The sequence below is a fragment of the Pristiophorus japonicus genome, chromosome 1 (assembly GCF_044704955.1).
Source record: "Pristiophorus japonicus isolate sPriJap1 chromosome 1, sPriJap1.hap1, whole genome shotgun sequence".
NCBI lineage: Eukaryota > Metazoa > Chordata > Chondrichthyes > Pristiophoridae > Pristiophorus > Pristiophorus japonicus.
In genome coordinates, this window is record NC_091977.1 from 219,494,904 (window position 1) to 219,514,244 (window position 19,341).

General features: G+C 43.7%; 1 protein-coding gene across 5 annotated transcripts in view; it reads right to left on the minus strand.

Moving 5' to 3' along the window:
* The window catches only part of cntln (centlein, centrosomal protein), a 559,253-nt gene that overhangs the window by 79,707 nt on the left and 460,205 nt on the right, over nt 1-19,341 (minus strand). For all 5 annotated transcript variants that reach the window (XM_070886555.1, XM_070886564.1, XM_070886537.1 and 2 more), the window contains 3 exons: nt 16,204-16,330; nt 14,375-14,512; nt 11,148-11,333 (listed from right to left, as the gene is read on the minus strand). In XM_070886555.1, the coding sequence (XP_070742656.1) occupies nt 11,148-11,333; nt 14,375-14,512; nt 16,204-16,330 (451 nt within the window). The remainder of the gene's footprint in view (nt 1-11,147; nt 11,334-14,374; nt 14,513-16,203; nt 16,331-19,341) is intronic.

The following is a 19,341-nucleotide window of genomic DNA, read 5'->3' on the forward strand; positions in this document are numbered from 1 at the left end:
TACACGCACCATTGCTTCAGGGGCCAGGACATGGCGGATTATGTTGCCGACCTGAAACGCCTCACGGGACCTTGCGATTTTGGAGCTGAGTTGGGGCAAATGCTGCGGGACTTTTTCGTGCTGAGCATCAGCCACGAGGTCATGCTTCGAAAGCTGCTGGCTACCAGAGCCCTAGACCTGAGCAGGGCCATCGCGATCGCCCAGTCTAGCATGGCCACCGACGATAACACCAAACAGATATCTTCTCAACATCGAAACTCACCGGCAAGTACTGTGCATAAAATGACGTCACTAGCAGGCTGAACTGCATATGGCAGGGCCTATATTTCTGCGGCTGCAAGACCTGTGATGAATCAGAGTTCGCCATTGAGGGTGAATGTGAATCCATTAGCACCGTGTAGGCGCTGCAGGAGTAATCATCGGGCCCATCAATGTCTCTTCAAGCATTACATGTGCAAAGGCTGCACAACAATGGGGCACCTCCAGCGTATGTGCAAACGTGCTGCGACATACCACGTGGCAGAGGATGATCAATCCAGCGCGGATCACGCAGCACGGGCAACTCAATCCGAGGAAGAAGTGTATGGAGTACATACCTTCACCACCAAGAACCCTCCTATAATGTTGAAAGCCAAATTAAATGGAGTTCCAGTATCCATGGAGTTGGACACGGGTGTGAGTCAGTCAATAATGAGCCAGAGGCTTTCGAGAAACTGTGGAGCAATAAAGTACAAAGGCCCAAAACTGAGCTTGATTAATGCAAAGCTGCGTACCTACACCAAAGAGCTCATACCAGTCATTGGAAGTGTGGCAGTGAAGGTATTGTATGATGGAGCTGTGCATGACCTATCATCGTGGATTGTTCCGGGCAATGGCCCAACGGTGCTCAGCAGAAGCTGGCTAGAAAAGATTAGATGAAATTGGAACGACATCAAAGCACTTTCTTCAGTGGATGACGCTTCATATGCTCAAGTGCTGAGCAAGTTTCTCTCGCTATTCGAACCAAGCATCGGCAACTTCACAGGCGTCAAGGTACAGATCCTAGGCCCTGATGCACGGCCCATCCATCACAAGGCTCGGGTGGTTCCGTACATGATAAGGGAGAAAATCGAGATCGAACTGGACAGACTCCAATGCGAAGGAATCATATCGCCAGTCGAGTTCAACGAGTGGGCCAGTCCAATTGTCCCGGTGTTGAAAAGCGATGGCACGGTCAGAATCTGCGGAGACTACAAGGTAGCGATTAACCGAGTCTCACTACAGGACCAGTACCCGTTGCCCAAAGCGGATGACCTGTTCGCAACGTTAGCGGGCAGGGGCGTGGGGGGGGGGGGAGGGGGCGGGGGTGAATCGTTCACCAAGTTGGACCTAACCTCCGCCTACATGACACTGGAGCTGGCTGAATCTTCGAAAAGACTGACGTGCATCAACACACACAAAAGGCTGTTTATACACCACAGGTGCCTTTTCGGGATTCGCTCGGCTGCAGCCATTTTCCAGAGAAACATGGAGAGTTTGCTGAAATCTGTTCCGCGCACCGTTGTGTTTCAAGACGACATCCTGATCACTGGTCGTGCAGCATCAAACATCTACACAACCTGGAAGAGGTTCTAAGTTGCCTAGACTGAGTGGGATTCAGGCTGAAACGCTCCAAGGGTATTTTCATGGTGCCAGAAGTCGAATCTTTGGGGAAAAAGATTGCAGCAGATGGCATCAGACCCACGGACTCCAAGACAGAGGCCATCAAGAATGCACCCAGATCACAGAATGTGACGGAGCTGCGTTCGTTCCTGGGACTCCTCAACTATTTCGGTAATTTTCTACCCAGGTTGAATGGCGGTGCAGGCTCGAAGGGCCGAATGGCCTACTTTCTATGTTTTCTATTTTCTATGCACCTATTTTCTATGTTTCTAGCACGTTGTTAGAGCCTTTGCACATGTTGCTATGTAAGGGTGATGACTGGGTTTGGGGCGAATCTCAAGACACAGCCTTTGAGAAGGCCAGGAATCTGCTATGTTCAAATAAGTTACTTGTTCACTATGACCCATGTAAACGTTTAGTGCTAGCTTGTGACGCTTCATCTTACGGGGTCGGCTGAGTGTTACAGCAAGCCAATGTATCAGGCAACCTCCAACCGGTTGCATACTCGTCTAGAAGTCTGTCTAAGGCTGAGAGAGCCTATAGTATGGTCGAGAAAGAGACGTTAGCATGTGTATATGTGGTTAAGAAAATGCACCAATACCTATTTGGACTTCGGTTTGAGCTTGAAACTGACCTCAGCCGCGCATTTAGCTGTTTTCAGAGAGCAAAGGTATAAATACCAATGCTTCATCCCGCATCCAAAGATGGACACTAACACTATCCGCTTATGACTATGTTATCCGCCACAGACCAGGTACTGAAAACTGTGCCGATGCTCTCAGCTGGCTACCATTACCCACCACTGGGGTTGAAATGGTGCAGCCCGCAGACTTGCTTTTGAGAGCGAGGGGTCACCCGTCACAGCTCGCCAGATCAGGACCTGGACCAGCCAGGATCCTGTGCTACAGAAACATAGAAACAAAGAAAATAGGTGCCGGAGCAGCCCATTCGGCCCTTTCAGCCTGCACCACCATTCAATATGATCATGGCTAATCATGCAACTTCAGTATCCCATTCCTGCTTTCTCTCCATACTCCTTGATCCCTTTAGCCGTTAAAGGGTACATCTAACTTCTTTTTGAATATATTTAACGAACTGGCCTCAACAACTTTCTGTGGTAGAGAATTCCACAGGTTCACAATTCTCTGAGTGAAGAAGTTTCTCCTCATCTCAGTCCTAAATGGCTTACCCTTTATCCTTAGACTGTGACTCCTGGTTCTGGACTCCCCCAACATCGGGAACATTCTTCCTGCATCGAACCTGTCCAATCCCGTAAGAATTTTATATGTTTCCATGAGATCCCCTCTCATTCTTCTAAATTCCAGTGACTATAAGCCTAGTCGATCCAGTCTTTCTTCATATGTCAGTCCTGCCATCCCGGGAATCAGTCTGGTGAACCTTCGCTGCACTCCCTCAATAGCAAGAATATCCTTCCACAGATTAGTAGACCAAAACTGTAAACAATACTCAAGGTGTGGTCTCACCAAGGCCCTGTACAACTGCAGCAAGACCTCCCTGCTCCTATACTCAAATCCTCTCGCTATGAAGGCCAACATGCCATTTGCTTTCTTAACTGCCTGCTGTACCTGCATGCCTACTTTCAATGACTGATGTACCATGATACCCAGGTCTCGTTGCACCTCCCCTTTTACTAATCTATCACCATTCACATAATAATCTGCCTTCCTGTTTTTGCCACCAAAGTGGATAACCTCACACTTATCTACATTATACTGCATCTGCCATGCATTTGCCCACTCACCTAACCTGCCCAAGTCACTCTGCAGCCTCTTAGCATCCTCTTCACAGCTCACACTACCACCCAGTTTAGTGTCATCTGCAAACTTGGAGATATTACCTTCAATTCCTTCGTCTAAATCATTAATATATATTGTAAATAGCTGGGGTCCCAGCACTGAACCTTGCGGTACACCACTAGTCACTGCCTGCCATTCTGAAAAGGACCTGTTTATTCCCACTTTTTGCTTCCTGTCTGCCAACCAGTTCTCTATCCACGTCAATACATTACCCCCAATCCCATGTGCCTTAATTTTGCACACTAATCTCTTGTGTGTGATCTTGTCAAAAGCCTTTTGAAAGTCCAAATACACCACATCCACTGGTTCTCCCTTATCCACTCTACTAGTTACATCCTCCAAAAATTCTAGAAGATTTGTGAAGCATGATTTCTGTTACACTCATAATAAATGGTCAAACTGAGTACTGTGTGTAATGAGCAAGTGTGACCTTAGCTCCTTTATTAAGGTTCCAGAGTGCAGGTACCTTGTGGGTGGCCTGCTTATATACTGTGCTCCCAAGGGATGCTGGGATCCCTTGGGACTCCAACAGGTAGGCCCTCTGGTGGACAGGTGTGATGCAGGTTACAAGGTGTTAAATACATAACAATTTCCCTTTCATAAATCCATGCTGACTTGGACCAATCCTGTCAGTGCTTTTCAAATGCGCTACTATTACATCGTTAATAATTGATTCCAGCATTTTCCCCACTACCGATGTCAGGCTAACCAGTCTATAATACCCTGTTTTCTCTCTCCCTCCTTTTTTTAAAAAGTAGGGTTACATTAACTAACCTCCAATCCATAGGAACCGATCCAGAGTCCATGGAATGTTGGAAAATGACCACTAATGCATCTACTATTTCTAGGGCCACTTCCTTAAGCACTCTGGGATGCAGATCATCAGGCCCTCATTAGTAAAGAGTTGCATCCTAAATGGGAACTAGTTGGCCGTTCCCAGGAAATGCAAGATGAAATTAAGCCGTTTCACCGACGCAAAGCTGAAATGTCCATCCAGTCGGATTGTCTCTTATGGGGTAATTGCGTGGTTTTGCCAAAAAAAAGGCAGGGAAACGTTTATATGTGTCATGATGAAGGCAATTGCCAGGTTGCGTGTTTGGTGGCCCGGCATTGACTCGGAATTGGAGTCATGCTAGCAACTGAGCAATGCACCAAGGAAGGCTCCACTGAGTCTGTGGTCATGGCCCTCCAAACCATGGTCCAGGATCCACGTAGATTTTGCTGGCCCCTTTCTAGGAAAAATGTTTTTAGTAGTTGTGGATGCTTAATCCAAATGGAGTGAATGCGTAATCATGTCATCCAGCACGTCCACAGCCACCATTGAAAGCCTCCAGGCCATGTTCGCCATCCATGGCCTGCCCGACGTCCTTGTCAGCGACAATGGACCATGTTTCACCAGCTCGGAATTCAATGAGTTTATGACCCGCAATGGCATCAAGCATGTCAGGTCTGCTCTGTTTAAGCCCGTGTGTAACGGTCAAGCGGAGCGGGCAGTTCAAACAATCAAGCAGAGCATGAAACGCATGATGGATGGCTCCTTGCAGACCCGCTTGTCTCGCATTCTGCTCAGTTACCGGACACAACCCCACTTGCTCATCAGGGTTCCCCCGGCAGAATTGTTAATGGAGAGCCCTCAAAACCAGGCTCTCCCTAGTCCACCCGAATCTTAATGATCACGTGGAAACCCGGCAGAACATGTACCACGATCGTGCGGCTGTTTCACTTGACATTGATGTTAACGATCCCGTGTTTGTCCTGAATTACGGTCATGGTCCTACGTAGGTTGCTGGCACTGTTTTGGCCAAGGAAGGGAATAGGGTGTTTATAATCAAACTGTTAAATGGCCAAACGTGCAGAAAGTATGTAGATTTACTGACAACCAGGAACGACTTGAAGAGGATATCACCATCGACGATCCACCAACACACACCTAACCAGCAATCAACCTCGCTGTCAATCACAAGGATGAACCCACCGTTCCTGACAGTCCGGTCAGACCAGCCGCGGCGCAGTGCAGCAATGGTCCGACCAACTCACACATGCCAGAGTTTGAACTTAGACGATCAACCAGGAAGCGAAGGACTCTGGATCGCCTCAACTTGTAAATAAATTGTACCGAAGACTTTGGGAGGGAGGGATGTTATGTATGTAACTATGTAATACTTGCCACCAGAGGGCATGATTGTTGGAGCCCTAATGGTCACCTGCACACACGTGCAGGGCCAGTATAAAAGGTTGGCTGCCATGTTGTTTAGGCACTCTGGAGTTGTAATAAAGACGAAGGTCACGCTAAGTTCAGCTCACAGTACTCGGCCTCGTGGAGTTCTTCTATACACAACAGTTCATAGGATGTGGGCAACAGTGGCAAGGCCAGCATTAATTGCACATCCCTAATTGCCCTTGAGACGATGGTGGTGAGCTGCCTTCTTGAACTGCTGTAGTATGTGTGGTGATGGTGTTGTTAGGGAAGGGAGTGCTGTTAGGGAGGGAGTTCCAGGATTTTGACCCAATGACGATGAAGGAACGACAATATATTTCCAAGTCAGGATGGTGTGTGACTTGGAGAGGAACTTGGAGGTGATGGTGTTCCTATGCGCCAATACCCTTGTCCTTCTAGATGGTAGAGGTTGCAGGTTTGACAGGTGCTGTCGAAGAAGTATTGGCGAGTTGCTGCAGTGCATCTTGTAGATGGTACACACTGCAGCGGTGGTGGAGGAGTGAATGTTTGGATGTTTGGAAGTGGTGGATGGGGTACCAATCAAGCGGACTGCTTTGTCCGCGCTTCGAGTGTTGTTGGAGCTGCACTCATCCAGGCAAGTGGAGAGTATCCATCACACTCCTGAATTGTGTTTTGTAGATGGTGGAACGGCTTTGGGGAGTCAGGAGGGGATCCACTCGCCTCATAATACCCAGCATCTGACCTGGTCTTGCAGCCACAGTATTTATGTGGCTAGTGCAGTAAAGTTCCTGGTCAATGGTGACCCCCAGGGTTTTGCTAGTGGAAGATTTGGCAATGGCAATCCCATTGAATGTCAAGGGACGGTGATTTAACTCTCTTATTGGAAATAGTCATTGCCTGGTACTTGTGTGGCACGAACGTGCAGTACGAATGTTACTTGCTACTTATCATAAGAACATAAGAATTAGGAACAGGAGTAGGCCATCTAGCCACTCGAGCCAGCTCCGCCATTTAACAAGATCATGGCTGATCTGGCCGTGGACTCAGCTCCACTTACCCGCCCTCTCCCCGTAACCCTTAATTCCCTTATTGGTTAAAAATCTATCTATCTGTGACTTGAATACATTCAATGAGCTAGCCTCAACTGCCTCCTTGGGCAGAGAATTCCACAGCTTCACAACCCTCTGGGAGAAGAAATTCCTTCTCAACTCGGTTTTAAATTGGCTCCCCCGTATTTTGAGGCTGTGCCCCCTAGTTCTAGTCTCCCCTACCAGTGGAAACAACCTCTCTGCCTCTATCTTGTCTATCCCTTTCATTATTTTAAATGTTTCTATAAGATCACCCCTCATCCTTCTGAAGTCCAACGAGTAAAGACCCAGACTACTCAATCTATCATCATAAGGTAACCCCCTCATCTCCGGAATCAGCCTACTGAATCGTCTCTGTACCCCCTCCAAAGCCAGTATATCCTTAAGTAAGGTGACCAAAACTGCACGCAGTACTCCAGGTGCGGCCTTACCAATATCCTATACAGTTGCAGCAGGACCTCCCTGCTTTTGTACTCCATCCCTCTCGCAATGAAGGCCAACATTCCATTCGCCTTCCTGATTACCTGCTGCACCTGCAAACTAACTTTTTGGGATTCATGCACAAGGACCCCCAGGTCCCTCTGCACCGCAGCATGTTGTAATTTCTCCCCATTCAAATAATATTCCCTTTTACTGTTTTTTTTCCCAAGGTGGATGACCTCACACTTTCCGACATTGTATTCCATCTGCCAAACCTTAGCCCATTCGCTTAACCTATCCAAATCTCTTTGCAGCCTCTCTGTGCCCTCTACACAACCCACTTTCCCACTAATCTTTGTGTCATCTGCAAATTTTGTTACACTACACTCCGTCCCCTCTTCCAGGTAATCTATGTATATTGTAAACAGTTGTCGAACCAGCACCGATCCCTGTGGCACACCACTAATCACCGATTTCCAACCCGAAAATGACCCATTTATCTCAACTCTCTGCTTTCTGTTCGCCAGCCAATTCTCTATCCATGCTAATACATTTCCTCTGACTCCGCGTACCTCTATCTTCTGCAGTAATCTTTTGTGGGGCACCTTATCGAATGCCTTTTGGAAATCTAAATACACCACATCCATCGATACACCTCTATCCACCATGCTCGTTATATCCTCAAAGAATTCCAGTAAATTAGTTAAACATGATTTCCCCTTCATGAATCCATGCTGCGTCTGCTTGATTGCACTATTCCTATCTAGATGTCCCACTATTTCTTCCTTAATGATAGTTTCAAGCATTTTCCTCACTACAGATGTTAAACTAACCGGCCTATAGTTACCTGCCTTTTGTCTGCCCCCTTTTTTTAAACAGAGGCGTTACATTAGCTGCTTTCCAATCCGCTGGTACCTCCCCAGAGTCCAGAGAATTTTGGTAGATTATAACGAATGCATCTGCTATAACTTCCGCCATCTCTTTTAATACCCTGGGATGCATTTCATCAGAACCAGGGGACTTGTCTACCTTGAGTCCCATTAGCCTGTCCAGCACTACCCCCCTAGTGATAGTGATTGTCTCAAGGTCCTCCCTTCCCACATTCCTGTGACCAGCAATTTTTGGCATGGTATTTGTGTCTTCCACTGTGAAGACCGAAGCAAAATAATTGTTTAAGGTCTCAGCCATTTCCACATTTCCCATTATTAAATCCCCCTTCTCATCTTCTAAGGGACCAACATTTACTTTAGTCACTCTTTTCCGTTTTATATAATCTGTAAAAGCTTTTACTATCTGTTTTTATGTTTTGCGCAAGTTTACCTTCGTAATCTATCAGCCCACGCCTGAATGTCATCCAGGAGTTGCTGTATGCGGGCACGGACTGCTTCATTATCTGAGGAGTTGCGAATAGAACTGAACAGTCTGCAATCATCAGTGAACATCCCCAATTCTGACCTTATGATGGAGGGTGGGGGTGGGGGTGGGGGAGGGGAGGTGGTCATTGATGAAGCAGCTGAAGATGGTTGGGTCCAGGACACTGCTCCGAGGAACTCCTGCAGCGATGTCCTGGGTCTGAGATGATTGGTTTCCAATAACCACAACTATCTTCCTTTGTGCTAGGTATGATTCCAGCCAGTGGAGAGTTTTCCCACTGATTCCCATTGACATCAATTGTACTGGAGCTTCTTGATGCCACATTCAGTCAAATGCTGCCTTGATGTCAAGTCACTCTCACCTCACCAATTCAGCTCTTTTGTCCATGTTTGGATCTAGGCTGTAATGAAGTCTGGAGCCAAGTAGTCCTGGTGGAACCCAAAAAGAGTATCGGTGAACAGGTTCTTGGTGAGAAAGGGCCGCTCGATAGCGCCGATACCTTCCATCACTTTGCTGCTAATGGAGAGTAGACTGATGGGCGGTAATTGGCAAGATTGGAATTGTCCTGCTTTTTGTGGACAGGACATACGGGGGAATTGTCGGGGGATTAAGTGTGGATCAATTAAGGAAAGCCAGCATGGATTTGTTAAGGGCAAATCGTGTTTAACTAACTTGATTGTTTAACAAGAGAGGGCTGATGAGGGCAATGCGGTTGATGTGTGTACATGGACTTCCAAAAGTTTGATAAAGTGCCACATTATCGGTTTGCCAGTAAAGTTTCCTTATAAGACAACTAAATAAAAGTCCGTATCATTAAAATAGTCAACAATTATCAAGTAGAAAACAATTCTTATTCTTTACTCATATTAATTTGCATTTTGACCCAGTTTCATGAATCTGCTTCTTTACCTACAAAATAAGATACAACTGTAGCTTTGTGCAAACAGTCCCTAGTTTACATATTAACAAAGCAGACTGTCCCCAAACAGCAAGATCTAAGCCATCCAGTTCATTAACAGTCACCCAAGCCTATTATTCTGTTTACTACTTAATAGATATTCACTGCCACAATGCTGCCTTGTGTGCGCAGAGATTCAATTTGCCCAAATCCCAGGTGCAAAGTAATCCTGATGGAGATTAACTGAATTTATCTCAGATTTCTCCTGAAAAGTATCATAGTGAGCTGATTGCTTGATGTTTATCGTCTCATTTTGGTAATAAGAAAGGTAGAAATACAGATATGCTTGAGCTAAGGGTGGCTGATTCTTTCTGGTTTCCTCTAACCAACTTGTCCCTACCTCTGGCCACAGCTGCATTCAGAAATCTTTAATGACTGTTAATACTGTTTGTTAAAAAGAACGCATTAAGAATGAACCTGTAGTATTCAAGCTACAGGGACTGAAAGCTTGGAGCGCTGTTAAGAAATCCCAGTCATGATCAATATTTGAGAAGATTAAACACTCCTGAGCATTAAGTCTATCCATCACAGATTTAATGCATTCATATAGATCACTTGCATGCATTTTTCTAAGATAAACTCAAACAGTCGCTCTCTCTCCATATTCTACCAACGTATCAACTTTCTATTTATTTTCAAGTGACAACTGAATTCGTAGAAGCAAGCTTCTGGGATAACCTGAATTATGCCTTCAAAACAAAAATAAATATGAAGACCAGTCTATAAAGCTGCTACAGTCTACTGGTAATGTAACTGTACTATACATATGTCACTGATCTTTCTCTACCTCAGTGAATGCAGGGGAATAATAATTGTTTAGGAATGGATACTTTATTTTAAGACAACAAACCATCAACATCTGTTGCTATAAAACATCACAAAATGAAATAATAGCTTTATACACAAGCCAATACTTATGCATTATGATCTTATAAAAGCATCCCCTAATTCAAATTACAAATTGTATAATTTATGCTTTCTATCTAAAGTATTTTATGGTCCATGTGAGCAACTCTGTTGACAATGTTGTGATACTAGAATTAAGTTCAGGGAATGTTATAAAAAACACATTTATTATGGTAGTTGCAAAGAAATTGCAATTTGCTTTTTACTTACAATCTATTAAAATGGCGTTGATTTGGTAGCAATAATGTTGGGATAAAACAAAAAAAAATAACAGCTCTAAAAAAAAACAATGAGTGGTTGCTTTTATTTAGGTTCAACACAAGTCCAAAGGCCAGTCATAATTCTGCCAGGCAAATATGCCTACTGCCTCATGACCCGCAATGATTGGTTGCAGACTTAGCAGCAAATGTTACTTTTGCTTCATTGCAGAACTATGGATCTGATGCCCAATCAGCACAAGGTCGGCATGAATTGAACTCCCCTATTAAACCACTGGGTATGGCACCTATATAATTTTAAAACTTTATAAAAATTTCACCTAGCTGTGCCACTGTGGCTCCAACCCAGGATGTAGTAAGTTACAATCTTTGTTCAAGCTTAAATGAAATACATAATATTTTGAGACACCTTGGACAAAACAAAACTAAAATGTTGCTTCAATTTAAAATATTATATTCAAATCAAACTATAATGTAACTATCCAAATTTTCTTTTTGCTAACATCACATGCTTACAAACAGTTCAGAGAAAATAACAAACCTTACTTTAACAAATGCAATGAAATCTTCCACTCTCCCATTAGCAAGAGTCAGTTTCTTCCGCATAACGTCCAGAGCCTGTTCACTCTGCATTGCCAGTCCATGCATCTGCTGTGATGCTGTTGTCTCCAGTTCTATCATTGCAGATTCAGCTTCAATCACGTTGGCTTTGAGATCATGCAGTTTCTGATTCTAAAATTAGTGGAAAGAAGTATTAAAAAGTATACCAACAGTAAACAGTCAATGAAAATAAACTGATGAGTTCTAGTACAGATGTGCACATAATGTAGATCTCACTAGATAAGTCGTCAAGCATAAGAAGATACTTTAAGGTGATCTTTGTTTTGCTTTTCTTACCTGTTGATCAAGAGTTAATTCAATAAAACGTGGCTTTTGAATGTGTATTTTGTGAGAATGTAATTTGGATAGCAAGAACAAAAAAAGCAGGGATCACACCGTACTTGCAATAACAATCCTTTAATGCTTCTCCAGGTGTAAACATTATTTAATCACTACAACCATCAGTAAGTTTGGTACTCCAGCTGCGGAGCGAGCAATTGTTACGTGAAAATGTCTGAATGGCAGCAAAGGTGCTGACAATTTGAGATAGTGCGAGTGGTACTATGCATAGTAATATAGTGATTCAAGCAGAGTTTGCATGGGTGGGGGGCGGGGAAACGATGGACGCCAAACCAAAGACGCATCCAAAGGCAGGAAATGTGGCAGTATACCACAGACAGGGTCAATGTTGCCTCTGACAATTCTGGCAGGAGATGTGGAAGGAAAGTACATATGTAATGCATGAGCATTACTGCACATGACGCAAGGAGGAAATAAGTGACTGCTAAAGAAATGTACAAAAAATAGCGGACTGACAGAGAAATATTAGCAAAGGCATCAAAATTATTTTACTGGTGTTAGAAGTAAAAAATAGCAAGGTTTGAAAAATTGTGTCACAATGGGAGAAAATTTCCTTTGTGCACTATAAAGAACGAGCTTACGATTTTGTTACACCTAATGCAAAGAGGAAATCAACTTTCTATGCCTCTATGCCACAAACCTACCCATTCTTAAGCTTAGAGGCAAAATTGACACAATAAGTGGGTGTAATATGTAACAGGTGGTGGACTCCCAGACATTCATAGAATCTTACAGCACAGAAGGGGCCATTCGGCCCACTGAACCTATGCCGGCTCTTTAAAAGAGTTATTCAATTTTCCCCATAACCCTGCAAAATTCTTTTTTTCAAGTATTTATTCAATTCCTTTTGGAAATTCATGTCATATATTTGAGTTGACTTGTTCCAGAGGGAGGGAGAATTTAAAAGGCTTTAGGACTGTGAAAATTGGAAGAGAGGACAGAACTAATGATGAGTACCATATTAATCATATATTCTTTTATTCCAACATATTCATATGCCCTGATGATGCACACTGTGACAATGCAGTACTCAAATGAATATATACGTAATATGCTCACATTCTACCATGAGCTTTGCTCAAGAGATCAGGGAGAACCCAGTGGAGCACCAGATGTACTCTAAAAAGCACCACCTTCTTCACTCCCATTTGCAATGGGCAGCACATATATGCACATTATGAATAGGAAGATAGTTAAAATGAATAAGGATGTCAGGGACAAGCATCAAGCACAAGTTAAGGAAAGGACTGTGGTGGTGATAAGATCCCATTGGGGGCAGGGGCATCACCCAGATCCCCTCTTCAGGCCCCGTGAATCTACTCTAAACCCCCACGTAGAGGTGCTAATCTCAATTAAAATATATAGAATTGTAGTCTATGGGGTTCCTGGCCCCCTCCCACCTCCACTCCCAGTCAGGCCCACTTCTGCCCATCTGGAGGCCGATATTCCTCATCTCGCTCGGTCTACCGGCTTCTCATCCTATGCCAAGTCTCAACTAAGCGGCAAATGGCAACGCCCGCAAAGGGAATCCTCATCCATGGGCTCCCCCAACATCATTTGCCTTGTACGGGGCGGGCTGAAGTTTCTCCCCTTACAAGGCTGTCTGGAAAATCCTGGACATAGCTGGGAGCCAGCCCGCTTGGTGCCGTTTCCCGGCAGATTCCACCAGAGGTATGGCGGACCACCTCAGGAGATTGGCAGTCTTCTTGTGCTTTCAGATTGGCATGTAATCTGAAGAAATAGAATGCAAGGCCTGTTTCGGCTTAGAAAGTCTTTCAATCAGCCTATGCCTCACTGTGAAGAACAAAGCAACTGAGTATTTAACACATTTAAACTCAAATCTTTTTCAGTAATAACACAGCCTTCAGAGTTGACTCATATAATTAAATATTTACAAAGCAAACAAGGTTTTACAGCAGAGGGTCTCACCGTAATAAGTTACATTTCAGGCTCCAAATTCATTAACTGAATGATCCCTAAACTGTATCTTTCATAATCAATTTTGAAAACATACTGGCCCAGAAATTCCTCTCGAGGTCGTCCCGCGCGGGCAAAGCACTAAAGAATGGACAGAAAATGCGCACTTACCTGAAGCTGCTCGGCTCACTCGAGATCCCAGTCCGGAGGCCTCTCGTGACTGTGCGTCGCAGCGCGTTCACGTTGGGTTGTACGCAGGAGTCACATGGGCCTGGACACCCAATCACAGGTTATTTTCTCATTCATAGTAATAGGAGATTCATAAGTCCGAATCTCCTGTTACTATGAATGAGGAACATCCCAAAACACACAAATACATAAAACAATACCTCACATAAATACACTAATAGAAATTAAAGTTGCTATAGATACTTTTTAAAGAAAAAAAGTTTCAATTCTGGTTAAAAATAAATGTAATGTAATGTATTGGCCAGGGTTTTTAAAAATGTGTTTTTTAAATTTTATTTTTTATGTTTTAAGTGTGCTTTAAAACTCTTATGCCTGTAAAAGTAGGCTATGCGCCTGCTTTTATCAGGTGCAAGAGTTTTGAGAATATTTGCCAGGCAAGATATGCGTAAATCCCGTAATCTTGCCCGTGTAAATGTCCTTGCTCCTGATCTGTCAAGCTGGAGCTTGACAGATCGGAAAAGTCAGTTTTCAGTGCATGCACATTGCGCGCTGAAAACCGGCTTTTCCGATGCCTCCCCGGGTCCGTAGAAACTTCGTACCGGCCCAGGACGTTGGAATTTCTGGGCCACTATTTTGTTCTCAAATTTCACACTCTGCATCTTGGTGCAATGTCTTGATCTACGAGACAAGAGGAAAACAAGTCTTACCTTTCTATCCAATTCTCCAGTGGTCTTACGGTGCATTTCCTCGTAAACTGACCTCTCTTTTGTTGCTACATTAAGTCTTTGCTTTAGGGACTCTGCAAGTGCCTTTCTGGTAGAACCTTCTTCAGTCAGTGTCCTTACCTTTATAAAAAATTAAACACATAGCTCCTCAGACATGTTTTAAAATATTCAAGCACCAGAATACTTGCATTTTCATCATCACAGAAATTATTGAGCACTAGCCATAAATGTCATGATTATAGGAAAGGGACAAATATAGGGCCACGATAGATAATGCTTCAGGGCAGGAAAATGTGGCAAAAGTTAATTCAAGATGGCATGATAAAGCTCAATGCAAGTTGTACACCGAAAAGAAAAGAGCCCAAAGGAAATGAAGGAAAGATCAGCCCTTGGGTCAGTCTGACACCCGCTGTGCAGCAGAATGCGGGAAAACATCGGGCTTTATAGTCAACTGAACACCCACAACCTGCATTAGTTGGAGATGAATCATAGGCTGTCGGCATTGTGTAATATGGTTTTTAGTATCAAATAAAATCAATTTATAGTAGACTTGTTATACATTTGATGTTAAAAAAATCTGAAATTAGAACAGCATAGTTCTGAAAACCTGCAGATCTTTCATTCGGAGTGGTGGAGATGTGAATGTAGATAAACCCAAGCAGCTACATTGCAGGTATCTTCGAGTATTACCTAACTGAAGTTTGCACATGTTTTATTGGCTGCACAAGTAGAATGTCTTGGTTTAATCACTCCGATGTCTGCCTCGGTTGTAGGCTCAGGAGACACAAACTGGAGTAATAGTTGGACAGAGAGAGTATCCTATCTGACATCAGTGAAATGTTAAGAATTGTATGGAGCAGGGTTAAAAGGTAGAATTGAGCTAATCGGAATTCTGATACTATTTTAGTTAGAAATCCAGAATGTGGAGAAATGACAGTCAGATAGAATATCTATCATGTGGACATATAACCCTCTAACTCCGAAGCTAAATAGGGTAAGAGCAATATTGTCTTTCAGGACAGTAGCTTCAAGTTCAAAAAGAGAATCTATAGCTTGTGAGGTGGCATGTATTAGTAATGATTATGAATTATATCAATATTGAACGAGGTTCTTACGGGCTTTCTTACTCCCAATATGGATGCATACATCCTTCAGGTAACACAGCTATCTAGTTTCTTAGCTGCACTGATTTGAATGTTATGCAGGAGGATGACTATATTGAAATTCTCCTTCAAGATGAAAGCATTTATAGTTCTGAAGTGCAGAACCAGTCTAAAACATCCTGTTTTTTTTATATTATATATATAAAACTTTTACTGTGCCCTAGCTGAAGTGCTGAAAGTTTGCATTCCTTCTTGTCCATCTATAGGCTGCTCCTCTCTGTGTACAGGATATGCATCACAAAATGTAAATTAAACAGACTTTCGTTGCTATGAAATTATATATTTTAAAAAAGTACAATAGGACTTTCTCCTCTCATCTTTCCCCACCTCATTTCCTCACCTTGATCTTGGGCGATAAGTTTCCTGCAGTTGGGAGCTACCTCTTACCATGCCAGCTACTGGGAGATGAAGAGTAGATTGAAGAAAACTGCTTCCAATCTTTCCTCACCTCTGATTAGTAGTGCTTAGCCTACATTTTGCACTTCTCCACAGAGATGTGGCGAAGATAAGTAACTCAGAGGAGATGGGGAACTAAACCACATCGACCACCACGGTACAAGACTAGTTTTGAACTCGGATATTGCCACTTTGGGCAAAGCAATCCCGCTGTCCAGTTGTTCAATCAAGAAAAGTGATGAGAACCATTACCTTTTTTTCCATATCCTCCAATAATCCCTTATATATTTTATCATTTTCCTGGTTGGCTTTCAGTTTTGATTTCAGATCTTCCACCACTTGTCGTTTCATACTGATATCTCTCTCCATACGAACAATCCTGCAGAGAAATACAGCCAAAGTCTAAATCTAACTTACCACCTAAACACAAGTAACGTTGAAGTCTGACTTATCAATAGATCGCTGAAAAAATATCCAGATTTTAAAAAATCAATAGGAATATTCCAACTTGAGCATATCATATCTTATGTGGAAAACATATATAAGTAAATTAATCATCTTTAAGTGTAGTATTCCTCATTTTATAAAGTTACTTATTTTCCACATACTAAGTGTGTAGAAAACAAAATCAACAGCATAAATCACATGGGCATTTGTCTCTTTAAAATGTTTTTTAGTCAAGGTGATGGAACTTCCCTCCTCCCTTCTCCACCCCTCTCCCCACAGATAGTATCTCAAAGCAGAGATCTTCAATTCTTTTCAAGCAGAGTAGCGCAACTGAGGAAGACAACACTGGAACCAAGTTTTAAAGGTGTATATATAAAAGTTATTAAACCATGACACAAGTGTACAATTGAAATGTGTACATTTTTTTGCTTTATGAAAATGTTTACAACTGCTTTAAGAACATGTACAATAAAGATACAATTTACAACAAAATATAAAACCAAAAGAAAGTAGGAGGAACTTTTGTTCAGTTGGACACAGAAACCAGAAATATGTTAAAAAGACCAGAAATCTGATATGCAGAGGTCAACTGATTTGAAGAGTATAACTACTTATATTTCTATATAGTGCTCCTCATATACAGAAAGATATCTCAGATTTTCATCACAGGTAGTGGGGGCGGGGGGGGGCTGATGTGGAGGAAAAGGGAAAACAAAAAGTTGGGGAAAGGAACAAAAGCAAGGTCAATGTGAAAGGTTTCCAGTAGCCTATTGAAAGTGGAAAAGGAGGTGGCAAGGTAGAGGGATTTAGGGAAAGAATTTTAGGGAAAAGGAATGTAGTGGCTAAAAGAAAAGCTGTCGTTGTTGTAAGGTGGGGAGTGGGTGGGGTGAGATGGTGCCCAGGATCTAAAGGGGCTAAGGGAATCAGCAATTGAGGAAAGGCATCTGTGGAGTAGACTGACAAAGACATCAATGTCACTGCAGGTAGCAAGGAGCAAATGTAAATGTTTGGGTTTGGGTCTGAGGAAGCTGTGGCAGTTGATTTGGTGGGGGTGGAAATCTTTTCTCCGTGACAGAATCGGACAATGGAAACATTTGGAGCATGCAGAGAGGTATTGTAGGAGAACGATGAACAAGTAATTGGAGAAAGTCTTGAGTGCTAAATACCTTGATGGTCTTGCGGCTGTGAGTGATGGGGGCACGGTTGTTATGTAGGGCGAGGTTGAGAGAGGTGAGAAGAGCAAGAAAGTACATACAGGTGGTACAAGGTGAGTTTAGGTACAGGTTGAAATTGATATATCCTTACTATGCAGTATAAATGCACACGAGGCCCATACTTGAGAGAAGGTCACTCTGTGATCAGTTACCTTTATTACCAAGACCTCAAGTGATGAAGGTGGGTGGAGCTTCCCCTTTTATACCTGAAAGTCCAGGTTAGGAATGTCTCCCACAAGTTTACCCCCTTGTGGTCAATGTTCTCAAGGTGTACAACTTAGGTCAGCTTATACATGGGTGACAATGATAGTTGAATTCATGACATCACCTTTCCCCCCCCCCCCCCCTCCAAATTATTGGGATCACAGGTTAAGTCTCTCTGGTGGTTTACGCTCCCTTGTAGAGCACCTGAGTTGGGACTCCGGTTGTTGGATGCTGGCCTGAGTGTCTGTTGTTTGCGGTGCCTCAGGCCTGTCCGCACTGCCCACAGTGACTGGAGTCTCCTCCACTTGGTTCCGGTGTTCAGTCACCTGTGGTGGAGTAAACTCTATGTCGTGTTCTTCCTCTGCTTCTTCTATGGGGTTGCTGAACATAATTTTTGTTTGATCCACGTGTTTGCGGCAGATTTGTCCAATGGTAAGTTTAACTACCAAAACCCTATTCCCCTCATTGGCAATCTCAGTGCCTGCAAGCCATTTAGGCCCTGCAGTGTAATTAAGGACAAAAACAGGGTCATTGACATCAATACATCCCGCCCTCGCATTCCTGTCATGGTAGTCACATTGTGACTGACGCCTGCTCTCAACAATGGTTTTGAGTATCCTTTTCATTAGCAGCTCTACGGGTGGAACCCCTGTGAGCGAGTGTGGTCGGGATCTATTGGCCAACAGGAGGCGTGATAAGCAGCTTTGTAGGGAACCCCCTTGGATTGTGAGCATCCCCTGTTTGATTATCTGCATTGCTCGTTCCACCTGGCCATTTGAGGCCGGTTTGAATGGTGCCGTTCTGACATGGTTGATTCCATTGCCTGCCATGAAGTCCTGGAATTCAGTGCTCGTGAAGCACGGGCCATTATCGCTGACCAAGACATCCAGTAGACCATGGGCGGCGAACATTGCCCGTAGACTTTCTACCGTAGCAGAGGATGTGCTCGAATTTAAAATGGTACACAATCCATTTGGAGAAGGCGTCTACCACAACCAAAAGCATTTTTCCCATGAAAGGACCTGCGTAGTCCACATGGATGCATGACCATGGCTTGGCGGGCCAGGACCAGAAGCTAAGGGGGGCTTCCCTGGGTGCTTTGCCCAGCTAAGCACGTGTTGCACCTGCGAACACAAAGTTCCAGGTCTGCATCTATATCTGGCCACCAAACGTGTAAACTGGCAATTGCTTTCATCATGACAATGCCCGGGTGCTCATTGTGAAGTTCTCTGATAAACACCTCTCTGCCCCTCTGGGGCATGACTACTCGGTTTCCCCACTGTAGGCAATTGGCCTGAATCTAGAGTTCATCCTTGCGCCTATGAAACGGTTTAAATTCCTCAGGACATGCCCCGTACGTGGCTGCCCAGTCCCCATTCAGGACACATTTCTTAACTAAAGACAGTAGCGGGTCTTTATTTGTCCAGACTTTAATCTGACGGGCTGTCACAGGTGAGCCTTCGCTTTCGAAAGCTTCAACAGCCATGACCATCTCAGCATCATGCTCAGTTGCCCTCTCAGTGAT